The sequence below is a fragment of the Hippocampus comes genome, unplaced genomic scaffold (assembly GCF_001891065.2).
Source record: "Hippocampus comes isolate QL1 unplaced genomic scaffold, H_comes_QL1_v1.1 scaffold194, whole genome shotgun sequence".
In the NCBI taxonomy this organism is placed as follows: Eukaryota; Metazoa; Chordata; class Actinopteri; order Syngnathiformes; family Syngnathidae; genus Hippocampus; species Hippocampus comes.
The window spans coordinates 1,053,042-1,067,533 of NW_017805828.1; the positions used below are offsets into that span (position 1 = coordinate 1,053,042).

General features: G+C 45.6%; 1 protein-coding gene across 1 annotated transcript in view; it reads right to left on the reverse strand.

Annotated features, from left to right (window-relative positions):
• tenm4 (teneurin transmembrane protein 4) overlaps window positions 1-14,492 on the reverse strand; it is a 164,929-nt gene that overhangs the window by 52,524 nt on the left and 97,913 nt on the right. The window contains exons 15-17 of the mRNA XM_019887308.1: window positions 11,254-11,400; window positions 9,440-9,659; window positions 2,186-2,305 (exon numbers count right to left, since the gene is read on the reverse strand). Coding sequence (XP_019742867.1) covers window positions 2,186-2,305; window positions 9,440-9,659; window positions 11,254-11,400 — 487 coding nt within the window. The remainder of the gene's footprint in view (window positions 1-2,185; window positions 2,306-9,439; window positions 9,660-11,253; window positions 11,401-14,492) is intronic.

The window sequence follows — 14,492 nt, forward strand, 5'->3', positions numbered from 1 at the left end:
GGGGGGTTGACAAACACTTTTGGGCAGGTCGCGATGGGCGGCCATGGATGCGAAGGTTTCGCTGGGCGCGATCAAACATGACAACGGCCTCAAAGACACGCGAGGGATTTGATCGAGCCGCAGTCTTTGAGGGTGTGCCCAAAACGTACAGTGCAAGAAAAAGATTTGTTCAAGGTTACTTTCAAATTGCTTTTTAAGATCTCATTCCTAAACATGAGGAAAAAAAAAAAGCCGCGCTTTTAACCTGGATTTAAAAACATTCACACTCGGGGCTGACTTGGCTTCTGTTGGCAGCTCGTTCCGTTCGCGTGCAGCGTAACAGCCGAATGCTACTTCACCGTGTTTGCTTTGCGCTCTGGGCTCCACTCGGTCACCCGAGTCTGTAGACCTCAGAGCCCTGCTGGGTTTATAATTATAATCATTAATTAGCATTTCTTGAATGTATGCGGCACCTAAACAAAGAAACCGCCCCACAAAAGAACTTTTCTTTTGACGACGGAAAACTTTTCGGGCCCGGACAATAAAGAACACATGATTGAAATGAGTCTCGACAGCTTCCCCATTTCTAAGTGGCTGAACAGGTGCATTTCTGATTTCACGCTGCACTGAGCCTGTTTACAGGGATTGCAGTAGGGAATGCTCGTGGTGGTGGTGGGTTGCCTGCGGAAACGCAGGGGCATGTTTACAGGAAGGAAAAGCAGGGAGATTGAGGAGTCTTTACACTTAAGATGCCTCCGAGAGAAGCGCATACAATTTTGGGGGTGTGTGTGGGGGGGGGGGGGCACAAATGGAGTAAGGAAAAACGCACCCAAGGGGGGAAACGAGATGAAGGAAGGCGGCGTCACAGAAAGCAAAGACGAGGTCTGAGAGGAAAAGAATTCCAAGGCCAAAGCAGATTAGAGGAGAGTTGATGATGAGGGATGTCGATGAAAGGCCGCCGAGAAGGATCAAGAGCGGACGCTTTCTGCCGAATCCCCGGCAAGTGATAAAAATGTCAGCAGGAAGTGGAGCACGTTTCGGGACACAACAGCCGTCCGTCACTCTTCTCAGCCACAAAATGAGGGGCCCGTCCCGTCCGTTGGTTGACAGCAAACTAATGCAAGTGTGCACTTTAATGGACCTCTGTTTGCGACCTGGAATGCCCCCAAAAACAATCACCGCTGGAGTTCCTTCACATCGATTCACTCGCAACGTCAACATTTAGTCGCAAAAATCCGTAAAATGTCTCCGCGCGGGTGCGTGTAAATCCCCCATAAAAGCCGGAATGATTTACATGTCAAGATGCCAACAGAACATCATTTCACATAGCATTTTTTTGTGTGTGCGAGAGGCCAGGGGGGTGTTTTAATAATAGATTAACCTGCTGATTTTTCTTTTTTTTTTCGATTACTTGATGATTCAGAAAAAAAAACATTTTAGCCAAATTTCCTGTTTAATAAAACTTTGTCCTCTGGCATTTGTTTAACTTTACAACATGGGGGAAGGGAGAGGGGCATTTAGAATGCCATTTTCTTTGTCTTACATGTTAATGTATGCAAAAACTTAAAAAAAGAAGCCAAGTAAAAAAAAAAACAAAAAAACAATTGGACCATTTTTTTCCCCTCTTGCAGATCTTTGACAATTTTAAGAGCCGATATCGTCTGATTAAATCCACATGCAGATTAATCTAGTGTGAATGTCAGCCTGGTGGTTTCCGTGTAATCCCACTGCTCGTTGAACAAAACACTCGTTGACGGACGACGCCATAATCTTAGCAGTCAGATTAGGATTACTAGTCCTTTAATAGACGAGAGCTAACGTGCGGAACCAAAGTGAGGAAATTGTACGTTAAAGCGCATATCAAATGCATGCGCGCTGCCGCCTCAAATGAAATCTCTCCCTTAAAGCCACCCAAAAGCAGCGCTGGCGAATAAACAACGTCCATCTGCGCCGTGCGGTCCAAACTTGCTGGCTTTGAATTGGCATATTTTGATTCCCTTTTCCTCGCCTGCTGCAACTGAAGCGTAACTTACGAGCTTGCACCAGAAGGGCTTTGTTTGATGTCTCTGGGAATTGCGCCCGGCGCTCCCAAAATTGGAAAGCGTGAGGCAGATCAATGGCGGCGCTCGAGCATCTCGAGAACACAGACGTGTTTGACTTGAGGCGGGGGTGGGGGGGTGGGGGGGGGGTGTGGGGGGGCTCTTACCTTCCATCCTGTCTGGTGACGGTGTAGCCGAACGCCGGCTTGTTGATGAAGCTGATGTTGACGCCCACCAGCGGCGTTCCGTCCGAGGTCACCACTTGTCCGCGGATGACGCACGCGTGCCTGCGCGGAAATGGAAAAAGAGCGGCGAGGTCACTACGGGGACGACAAATTGTACCTCATGCTTAATGATGCCAAAGAATAATTCGGCGCTCCGTAAACGAGGACAAGTGTGTTGAATTAAACTGGGGCACGGCAAAGATGAGTTGATTGTTGGATAATGCATCACTACCAAGCCAAAAGACCACCACGGGGATGAATCAACGTCTTTCCAGCTCAGGCAAACAAATTAACAGCTTTTTTTTTTCTTCCCCCCGTGGTACCAGGAAAAGAAGCACTTTTTCAGAAAGATGAACTTCGCCGTATTCTTAATGCCCCAACCGCAGCAGCAGAATCATAAAATGTACTCTAAAGCGCACAGGCCGCCTGATGGTGGAGGGAGGCCAGAATGGGAGTTTGGTGCTCCCTCTAACATGCTCCAGTTAAAGAGGTGAGCAATGGCTTTTTGAACCGACTGGAGACGTTTGAGGGAGGACTGGCTGACTCCAAAGTGAAGTGTATTCTCGAGATGTGATAAATGCATGGATGTCTGTTTCAAAATCTTGCTACGCTAGTCAAGGCTTCACCGTGGCCAGCTGACTGAGGTGAAAAAAAAAAAACCCAAATCAAGATCAAGAAGAGTAGAACTTGGACTTCCGCATTCCCTAATCGTGTACGAATGAGTTCCGGATTTGAAACTTCCCCTTCTGACTCTGGAAATGTGTTTTTTTTTTCTTTTTAGTTTAAAATAGCTTACCTTGACAAGGATCCCACGTTGCATTGTAGCCAAAGGTCGAAACCCAGTTTGTTATTGCACCACGTTGTGCTGTAAATAGTCAATTCTTGTTGTGGTGGATGCCGCATGCTGAATCAAGAAGGTGGTGCTCATGCACCAAATTGCCAATCGTCAAAAAAAAGTAGGAGAAGAAATGGAAGGAAAAAAAGTATTCATGACAAATAACGTGTGATGTATGTTGTTAGTTGGCCGCCACAAAAGAAGGGATCCAGCTCGCTAATTCAGCATGCGGCGTCAGCCACTTGGTGCACGAAAAGGTGCAATGACCTTTGGCCACAATGCGGCGTTAAGGTCGGCAATTTTAAACGAAAAACCACTTTCGAATCCAAATGGAAATTGTTCACTGCCTTCAATATGATTAGGGAACGGGGATTTTGGCTTCAAGTCCAAGCTCGCCAGACCAGCCAAACAATGAAAAAAAGTGACGCTTCCAGTTCGAAAAATACAGGATTACTTTCTTGTTAGCCTGCGCTTTGGCGCCATCTTGTAGCATGTTGGGGAATATTCACTAAAAAGTGAATTTGTTCCAGCGGTTTTGGCAATTTTACAGGATCTCTGTTTTGTTTGCATTGCTTTTGTTGTAACAAAAAAACCGAAGAATTCCCCGCTTTTTTTTCCCACGTGGCGCTGTTCCGTATAAACGGCAGAAACACAGCTGTGTTGAAAGCGGCTGTGCCTGTACGACAAGTATTTCAAATACCAGAAGCCTTGCTGATCTGACTTCGGGCCCGTACTGCCATATGAAACAGTATCTGGCTTTTGTTGTGTTATGTATGGAAGACAAAAAACAAAACGAAAAAAAACAAAACAAATGTTTTCCATTCCAGCGTTGATGCTGGATATGTGTGAAATCTTTCTTTGCAGCAAGAAACAAGTAGAACGACTCACGGTAAGCTTATGAAAAGAAAACACTGTACAAAATAAAGCAATCAAGCACAACAACAAAAAAACCCCAAACACCTCCATCCATGTCTCGGAGGGCTTTTTTTCTTTTCTTCCCTGAGCTGAAGCGATAATGAGATAAGAAAGCTTTCGTTTGCTTTTTTGTTCTAATTAAAAAAAAGCGAGACTTATCTTTCTCATTGCGACGGAAACAATAAAGAGAGCAGATTGCCAGACTTGCTTGGCTGCTTATCAAGACTCGGGAGCCTCCAGCCTCCACCTGGACACGCCGAACGCGATCCAACCATCGATTGGCGGCCAGCAGTGGGCCAGAGTAACAAAGTACAAATAAGTACTCCATTGTTCGAGTAAGCTTGTTACTTTTTACGTAAGACGTAAATAGCGAAAAAGTCAACTGCAGTTGAGAATGTTGAACCGGCCTCGTCGTAGGAGCTTGGGTTTCGGTTGCTTTGCTGAAACTATTTGGAATATCCACCGCTGGCGGAAAAATAAATAAATAAATAAATCCCTCATTAGCGAGTCATCTTGCCAGCGGCTTTAAAGCTGTTTTTGACTCGTAGTACAGAGTGCGAGTGTATTTGCCACCTCGAGCGGGCAGTCATCCAAATATCACGTCTTCCTTGATCAATTCTGACCTGGCGCAGCACGGGAATACCTGCTCGTTGGTCAGCCATCGTTCTTGGCCCAAAACAAAAACATTCCCTGGACATAAGGCTATTTTTAAGAAAGGTTTGGGTCTTAAATATTGCCACAAAGCGGAAACAATTAAGAGCGGCGTGTTAGCGGCCGCCCTCAACATGTCCTTACTAGAGGCAAGATCATTCACTTGCTACTTTGCCGTTCCCCAGGAACCTGCCTCTATGTTAATTAGACTGGCTCTCCTTCAGCAGACCTTGGCTGTCCAACCGCCGCACAGTAAACAAGTGAGCAGATAGCGCCGCAAATACGTCCAAAGCAGCTGTATTTGCACAGAATTACCGCCAGAGTTAACCCGGCGTTGTCATGCGATCATTATTCACAGCGGCAGTTTATTTTGTTTGAAGAGGGCAATCGTGGCGGGTTGTCTTTCCGGGTGCGTGAAAGTGGAACTATCGCCTTGCAGGCCCGCCCGCGCCCCACCAAAAGACCGTTCCTCTTCCTCGTCAAGACAAAAGATTTCAATATTGACATCAAACAGAGCCCAGAGAAGGAGACGCTGAGGGAGCGTGAAGAGATCGGGTTGAAGTCGCAGAAGGCCTTTTGCAGATTATCTCCCGGGTGAACCGCACGGCTCAGATCACCCATGGACGGAGAATGTAAACAAGAGAGTCCGCAATTTGGGCCCACTGATCCAGGAGCTGGATCGATAAGAGAATGGAATGAGTTCATCATTGAAGTACACGGTGGAAATGGACAAAATGAGCCTAAAATGGCCGCTTGAAATCAAAATGGCACACGTCCTGTGTCTTGCCTCACGGGCTTTGAAGAATAATTCTTGTGCCCACTCACGATAGCCAAGTCTACCAAATACGATGTTGCTGAATGAAATGTTTGGTCAAAATCAAATCTTATCAGGAGGAGTTACCTCAGAAAATGTTCAAAAATAGCCACGTCAAAATATAAGAATGACTTCCACTGGCTTTTTTTTTTTGGCAAGGGTTTTTAGGACTTCCTTGCGGATCTAATCGCGATAGGCGTCCATCTCTTATCCAAGCGGCTTATCCTCACGAGGGTCGCGGGCGTGCCGCAGCCTATCCCAGCTGTCTTCCTGCAGTAAGCGGGGGACACCCTGAACGGGTTGCAAGCCAATCACGGGGCACACATAGACCACTAACAACTATTTTTTATTATTTTAATTTAGAATGTTTCATTCACATGCCATGCCTGTCTTGGGAGTGTGGGAGGAAACTGGAGTACCCAGAGAAAACCCACACAGGCACGGGAAAACCATGCAAACTCCACACAGGAAGGACGCAGCCCGGCAGTTCATGAGACATTTTTGTGGGTCTTCTCACGACAGAGATTCCTATGAAATTTTCTTAAACTGGCTTTGGGGGCTGTTTATTTTATTTAATTTTATTAAATAAATTGAGTATGGGAATCTCCCCAAATTGGCAATTTATTTGGCCTGACAATAATAACCATGACGAAATGAAGCAATTTCAAGAGGGCCGTCACGGCGTACAATGAACACGACACCGACTTATTACAATGGTGAAAAAAAAGCGTTTACTAGAGCCTGCGGAGAAGAAACACAACAAGAGGCGGTAATGGCCTGACGCTAATAACGGCTCTGCTGGGTATCAATCTCTCCCAATGGCTGTCCCTTTTTACTATTCCATCCAGTATCTGCCATTGACGACGCTGCTCACTGAAAAAAAACGAAATCGTTTTAAATACACATTAAATCTGATAACAAATCGTTTTTCACATTGAAACGCCTTCAATCCGTTCCGGCCCCGCCCCAAAACACCACCATTTTCTATAATGTGTCTCTAATTTGAGGAAAACAGCACCGAATTACATTAAAAAAAAAGATTGTTTTACAAACTAGTAGTTGTGCATTGATATTGTATGTGGCTTTAAGGGGTTGTTAGCCTAGTTTAACCGTCTGGGTTGATTTCAAGATGCATTCGATAAACTATATTAGTGATTTTGCTTTAGGTTTCCAACCGAAATTTGAAAAAAAAAATGGAGCGATTACATTGCATACTGAAAAGTGGGCAAGGAGAGGTACAGCCGCCAATGCACTTCTAGCCCATTTGTGAACACATACAAAATGAAAACACTCACAAGGAGCTGCTGGAGGGAACAACTGCCAGGCCCTGATGTCACACACTAAGCCATGCCCCTAAAAGGCACACATTGGTCTTGGGCAAGTCTTGATCTGGGATTCAGCGCAAGTCTACTTTAGAGTGCTTCATAAAAGACCATAGAAGAACTTCTTTGTCAATGAAAAGGAAGTGGTAGTCATGGCAACCATTTGGCTTCCTTATACCGCAACAAACATTTACAGCACCAAAAGGTACAAGAACTTCCCAGGATTCCACCTTTGGCCAAAATTTGACACAAGATTCTAGTTCAGGTAAGTCATTTTAAACTAAAAAGAAAAACGTTCAAACGTAGTTAGGAGTGAAAAATTCGCCGTCATTGTTTGGTGCCTGGTCCGTTCGGAAATTTTGCATTTTTTTTGTGGTCCAACTTATACTGTGGAGCTATATATATATATAAAACACGGTAATGGTCCTGACTTCATTCTTTTATTCTCGGTTTGCTCAGCTCAGTTTTTGCAGTGTTCTACTCCCTCGCAAAGGGGGGTCCCTATTTACTATTCCATCCGGAGTTCACGGTTGCTGCCGCCGGGGGCCTCGGCGCTCCCTTGTATCGCGTGTCACACCGGAAAGAGAGTGAGGAGCTTTTATGCAGTGGCAGCCACTTTATTGGGTGACACCTCTGCAGCTTCTTGCGGTGGCAAACATCAGAGGGCGGCGAGCTCCGACATGTCTACGAGGAAGCGGTTAGGTGGGATCAATGGAAAGATGATCGGCTGACCGGCCGCATCAGGAAAGGTGCCCGGAGCCCATCTGAAGCCCCCGAACGCACTGTCATAACCGCTCACTTCTGTCAGCAGGGGTGCAGGGGAAACGAACACCAGGCATGAATAATAGATTGTCACTGATATTTTTAGGTGAGCTTCCATTCTCGCAGCTCATCTCTGGATTCTCCACTTTTTACTTATTTATGGCCACCGCTTCTGCTACTTCTTCTTTTGCTTCCTCGCTCGTCCGGCGGAGACCAAATGCTGAGTGCTTGTTGACAGCTGGAGAAAATGTCAAGGGGCTGGTGGTGGGGTTGGTGTCGTTGTGTTTCTCGTACACACGTGGCTATACAAAGAAACGTCGAGGTTTCTGATGGAAGCACGAATGCGTGCTTTTTAACCACTGGGTACTGGAAACTGTTGGATAACGAAATAAAGTAAAATAAAATTCTGGCCCAATGCTAAAAAAACTTGCAAACACAAACTCCTGAATTTCACTCAATCACTCAAGAACTGGCACGCCCAGTTGATGTTTATGGTCAAAGTAAACCTAAAACAAAGGGAATTCTACTTTGTGTCCTTAAAACAACCACGTAGCTTATTCTTTGAGTCTGCTAGCTTGGTGCTGTGGCAAAATAGCGTTAAAACAAGAGAATAAAGGAAACACTAGGATATATTTTTGGGCTATACTGCTTAATGTCTTCATAGATTAAAAATTTGACAACTATTTCGAGGACAAAAAAAATGAAAATCAGCCCCAGAGAGTAGTTTCAGCCATCAACGTGAAATTTGGTGGACAGGTATGGTATAAAGCAGCCATTTCGAGAGAATTCGTGTCCTCGTACTTTGTTGAAAACCTAATAAAGGAACTCCCCAAAATGAGCCCCAATCGTATTTAAGAGATTAATATTTCATTCACCACAGATTTAGGTCAAATCATATTTTTTTTAAGGCAATTAAAAACATTTGTTTGAGTGCCAGAAACAAAAAACGTGTTACCTCTGTGCTGCGAAAAATGATTTTGAAATACGCGTATGAGTTGTCTTCCGGAACAAAGTTTAGCTAAAAATAGTGACGTTTGAAGCCATGACCTTTACCGTCAGAAAATAACAACACACAGCGGTGTTTGTTTTCATGACACGTTTTTAAAAAAAAAAAAATGCTAATAGCAAAGTCAAAAAATGTGATATTGTTGACTTATTTTTGGGTGAAGGGGCACTCTGACAGCCTTCCTGCGGAATATGAAAGCAGCGTAGTGGTGCACCCCGCCTCTGGGGGCGAGCCTGAGACAGATTACAGTAAAAGTAATCACAAACATGAATACGAGATGCCGTTCACGTCGCTCCAAGGTTGCTCCCCCCCCCAAACACCCTCTCGTTCCGTGTTTGTCCATCATCATCCGTCCATCATCCGTCAAGCGGCGCGCAACCACCGCCGGCTGCCCATTTCACCCTCCATTACTCCATCCAGCTGCCTTCCTCCTCTGCCCCCCCCCCCCTTCCCAAAAAACCACCCCTGTGACACTTGCTTTTGCTGGAGTTATTTATAGCGCGGTTGTCTTCAGCAATAACGCGCTAAATAACTCCGAGAACGCAATAACGAGCAACAAGCGGGCTCCTTGCTAATGTTATCTCCGCAGAATTTAGTCGTCGCAGGCCCACACGTCTACCGGCCGATTCATTATCCGCTGATTGGAATGTATTGGATGGTTTGTTTGTTGTGTGTAATTGCTTTGAGATGACTACAAGCGGTGTGTCTGAAAGATCACACGCCTGGAACGTAGGCTAACGTTCGGCTTTCAGGCTACATGAAATTCACACGTGTGCATCTCATGAGAGAAAAAAATAAAATAAAAGACCTTTTTGATTTTTAGATGATGGTGTTCCTAATGAAGTGTCCAGTGAACGAACCTGAAATGTGAAAACCATCGACGGCTACTTACTTGGCGTCGAAGGGGCTGGCGCCGCGCACCACGTGGGTGCTCTCCCGGCCCACCAGGAAGCGCACGCGCTCGTAGAAGCTCTGCAGCCTGCCCTGGTTGCCCGACGACACCTGCGTCTCCTGGATGATGTCCAGGGGGTCCGGCGAGCCCACGCACAGCGAGGTGCTGTGGCAGGTCGCCTGGAGACAGCAGTCCGGATCCATGCAGTCCACCAGGCCGTCTGACAAGGTCACACATGGTCAAGGTCACAAAAACAGTAAATAAATATACTCCCTCGTAGAATCAAAGAAAGGATGGGCGAGTACCAGGTATCAGTCAGACCGATACCAGCCTTATTTTAAGGTATCGGATACTCATGGAGTCCGCCAATACCAGCCACTGATACTAAAAGGCAAAAAAAAAAAAAAAAATCTGACATTGAGTAGGTCCTCCGTGGCAGTCGTCGGCGCTACACTGCGGCAATTTGACACGCCGGCGAATCATCATGTGTCAATAGTCTGAGAAGAATCGGTACTCGAGGAATGAACGCTTGCACTAATGACGGTCTGAAAAAAAGGTGGTATTGAAGATCCTTAATGATATCTGTGGCAGTGGGGAGATGAAAAATAAACAGGGCGCCGTCAGTCTCGTCTGTCTGCCTAATAAAAGGACGCTTGTGGAGAGCCGGCGCCCGCAATGAGTTGGGCGGCGCAGGAAGTCACGTCCCGGCCGAGTGTGTGCCTGGCAGCGTTCGGGGGCGCTTAAAGCCGTGCTTCTCAAATCGGGGGTGCACGAGTCGTGACTTGCTGGGACGCAAAATCATTTGCAATGAAGTGTTCGCCGCATCCTTTCAAATAAAGAGCATCCCTATATATTGAGACTGGCTCCAAAAAAAAAAAAAGTCATTCCTCCTACTTACTTTAACTTTGGGCCAATAATGAACAGCGATATGACTGTGCGTTATGACATAAAACTGATTTCTCTGCACGAGCGCAGTAATTCTGGCTTATGTTGAGTTGCACAGGTCAGGCAAAGTGACCTTGGTCAAATATTTGTGGAGGCAAATACACCGCCCTCCATAATTATTGGAACTGCTGCTTGAAGATGTTCTTTAGCTTCCAATCAATTCAGTTTTTAAAAATACATGACCCCAATTAAAGTTTAAAAAAAAAGTGGGGAAAACACAATCCCGCGTTAAGAAATCATTATTTTTACAACAAACAGCAACTAATCTTCTTTCATGTTTTGTAATACGGAACTGCCAGAATTGGGCTTAAAAGTGAAGTCAAGTCAAAAACTTTTACAATAAGTTAACCATGCGGCCCTACAGCATTCTGAATAATTGGTGGAATACGAGTTAAGCGGCAAAATCCACCCTGTTTTTGTCCATCTCGAAGGGCGGCCATGTTGCTACTCGCAATCTTATCAAACGACATCACGATTGCTCAGGGCTCAGGTCACGACCAATCACGGCTCATCTTCAGAAAACACCTTACCTGTGATCGATCAAATGCATTATTCTACAAAGCAATCCGAAAACGAGTCCTGTTTCTGAGCTGCTATTCAAATCGGCAGTTACTTTGTGGAAGAAAAAAAACAAAACAGAAAAACATTCGCGACATTGGCAACACTGACTCCTTTCTCTTTGCAGCCCTGTTGTTAGTGGAAGTCGTGCACATCAGCTATTGATGATGGACAAATGTGAAATTCAATTCGACTGAATTTGGTTGAAAAGGTACTTCTGTTTAATTGATGTCTCGGATGATAAGGGCGTCCTTGTGGTCCACGCAGCGCCACCGGGCTGTCTTCATGGCGAGCGTTTGTGCACATCTTACCTCCGTCATTGTCCTTGAGGTCGCCGCAGGCCGTCTCCATGGAGGTGTCGCAGCCGCTGCCCCTCCAGCCCAGCTGGCATACGCAGTACCAGCCGCCGTTACCCAGGGTGCACCTGCCGTTGCCATTGCACAGACCGGGACAGCCCTCTGTTGATTGGGGGGGGAGATGGGGAGGGGCGGCGGAATGGGGGCCAAGTACAAGAAGGATGTGAAATACAGCTCAGACAAAGTACAGTAATCCCTCGCGTGTTTGCAGCTCACTGTGCACAAATTCAGCGACTTTTTTTTTTTTTTTTTTTAGTCCACCCCCCCCAAATCAAATCATCTGCACCACGTCATAATTCTGCAGACCCCCCCAAGCTGCAGCTCGCAGACCCGCTGGTGACCGGCGGATCCCCAAGCGTACAACCACTGGATCAGCGTATTTATTTATGTACCGGCGCTTGCCGACGTTGACACGCACAAAAACGCACGCTCTGTTTTGTGATGGTTCCTCGGCGTGTGCCTGGGGGGGGGGGGGGCAAATGTAATGACCCGCCGCTTCGAGTTGATCAATGCGATACACCTTCAGCAAAGCCGCTATTATCCCTTCGCCGTGCACTCCGATGCGCCCGATTCTCACAGTCGATACCGGAGTCATTACCCGCCTTCATGCTGCATCATGACACAGGTTGTTCCTCTCACACTGTACTTACTATTACGTGATATAACACACACACACAAAGCGCACGCACGCACGCACAAAATGGACTGCGGCCATGAAGGCTATTGAGCAAAAAGGTCCAGCGCATGTCATTATTCACTCATGTCATTCATGCGGGCTGAAAAGAAATTAAAGGTGCAAATTCTCGAGTAAGAACCGTTTCTAATTTTTGCACACGGCATCTCATTGGGTGAGTCGGACGATTCTGAAGGATGACAAATCAATGACGTTGTCCCGATAAATTGAAGATCAAGTCGACTGAAATAAAAATAATTTACAACGTATCTCCAAAGTGAATGTGCTTAGAGTACGTTCACTTCAAAATGATTACAAAAAACAAACTGGTAGGTAAGATATGACAATATATTACATTACATAATATTAAAATGATCCTACATTGTAGCATCGGGACGCCATCTTTTACCATCGCATAAATCATATTTTAGATTATTTCGCCGCTGATGCAATTGCTCCTTAAATTACTTTCTCCTGGCTTCTGATTGGCTACAAAAGCCTTCGTGTATAAATGCGACAGCGCCCCCTGCTGCTTTGGCATGCAATCTTTTTTTTTTTTTATTAACCATTGAACGAGACCCGAAGAAATTGTCCCCCCGAGTGTGCGCGATCTCCTTCCACCAGGTTGGAAGCGGGAGGGAGTTCATGTTGCACATGTCTGGAACGCTCATTTCCTAAAAAGGAGACACACTGTTGATGTCGCCCTTTCTTAAAAGAACGCTGCTTATTTCTTCATTTCATATTTGCCAACGAGAATATGTCTACCTATTATCGAAATAGGATCGGGGGGCACTTGCTTGCGATTTCATGGCAGGAAAATGGATCGAAGATGCTAACAATTCTGAATGAGATGACCGGCGAGTGCGTTCCACCGTGGCGAGTAGCCAAACACAACAGAAACGACAATAGGGAGAGCAAGCCAGTGTTGGAAGGTGCGGGGGGAAGGTTTCGGTGAGCTGAAAAGCGGGACGCTAACCGCAACGTTGCATCCCCGCGCGCGGGCCCGCGCCGCGTCTTGTTTGCCGATTATCTGGTCACGTTGCGATCGCAATCGCGCCGCGCGGGAGACGTCTCGGGGATATCAAAGGCGGCCGTCTGTCACGGTCGACGTTGTTCGCGAGGTGCCTTGATAACCGCCTCGCTGAGCTGACCCATTTTGTCAGGTGTGAGGAGCCGGGTTGACGCTCCCTTTCCGCGCTTACATCAAATGGCGGGAAAATGGATGGGGAGGAGGAGAGTCGCGGTAGGAAGTGACAGGTGGTCGGGGGGAGGTGTAAAAGGAAGCATTTATGGAGATAATGGAAGATAGGATCAAACAAAAGCCAAGACAAGAGTTAGTGAGTAGGGTTGTAAGGGAACGTGTGTTCAGATTTGTATTTCTGTGCTGTAAACAAACACAGTGCAGCTCAGCCTGTGGCTGGCGTAAGTCATGGCCAGCAATGTTTTTGAGAGCGTAACCCCTCCGCATATTCGTGCATCATATTCACAAATTCACAGATTTTTGTAGGCCCTATCGTCAGCTATTTGCTAAAAAAAATATGTGCACATTGTTGGGGTTTTTTTTTCTGTAAAACCCCCAGGAGACCACAAGAGAAAGCCTATACGAATAGGAAAGTGGCAATTAGTGTCAAGGAAGTTGAACATGAACTTTGAAGGAAATGTTTAAAACAATCATATGTTTCTTCAAAAGCATTATTCTATATCAAAATAAATACTGTATATAAAAAAATGGAAAAGAATTTACCAACAAATAAGTGGACCTACAGTCAATAAGTACATTTGAATTGAACAGCGTAACGACCGAGTCATTCTTAACCTGTCAAAATAACGAGAAAAAAAAAAAAACAGATAAGAATTTTGTCGCCTCGATTCCGGATTACCATGACCAGGATGATCGAGAAGCCCCCCAGACATGAAAAAAGAGAAGGCACAGTTAGCAAGCTCATTCTTATTTTTGATTCATGCCTTGAAAGTGAGTTCAAAATGACTTTTTTGTTCATATGCTAACAAAGTAAAAATACAATGAATAAATTAAAGAATCTACATAAAAAAGTAAAATGAGTCAAAACTTTCACTAATTCCGCCCAAATGCTTGGATCCAACTTTTTGTATTGGAATTCACAGATTGGACAGCGAGCGCACTTTTTAAGTGAGTGGATATGTGCCATTGATGTGCACGTTGGCTAATCAAATGCAGCGAAGCTTTTAACCATGTCGTCCGTCCTACCAAGAAAATCAATTAAGCTTTGGCATTGGCTGATTTAAAAAGGCCTTCGCTAAATGATGAAGGGCACCTTAAAAATCAATTTCAATAAAAGGCGGAATGGATAATGCGCTGTGGTCAGAGCAAAACAAAACACAATACGATTTTCTCTTAATTTGCCTGAAGAAAGGCAGCAGCTGCTCGATGCTGGGAGGGTTAGAACACACACACACACACACACACACGCACACACGCACACACGCACACACGCACACACACACGCACACACACACACACGCACAGACACACACACACACA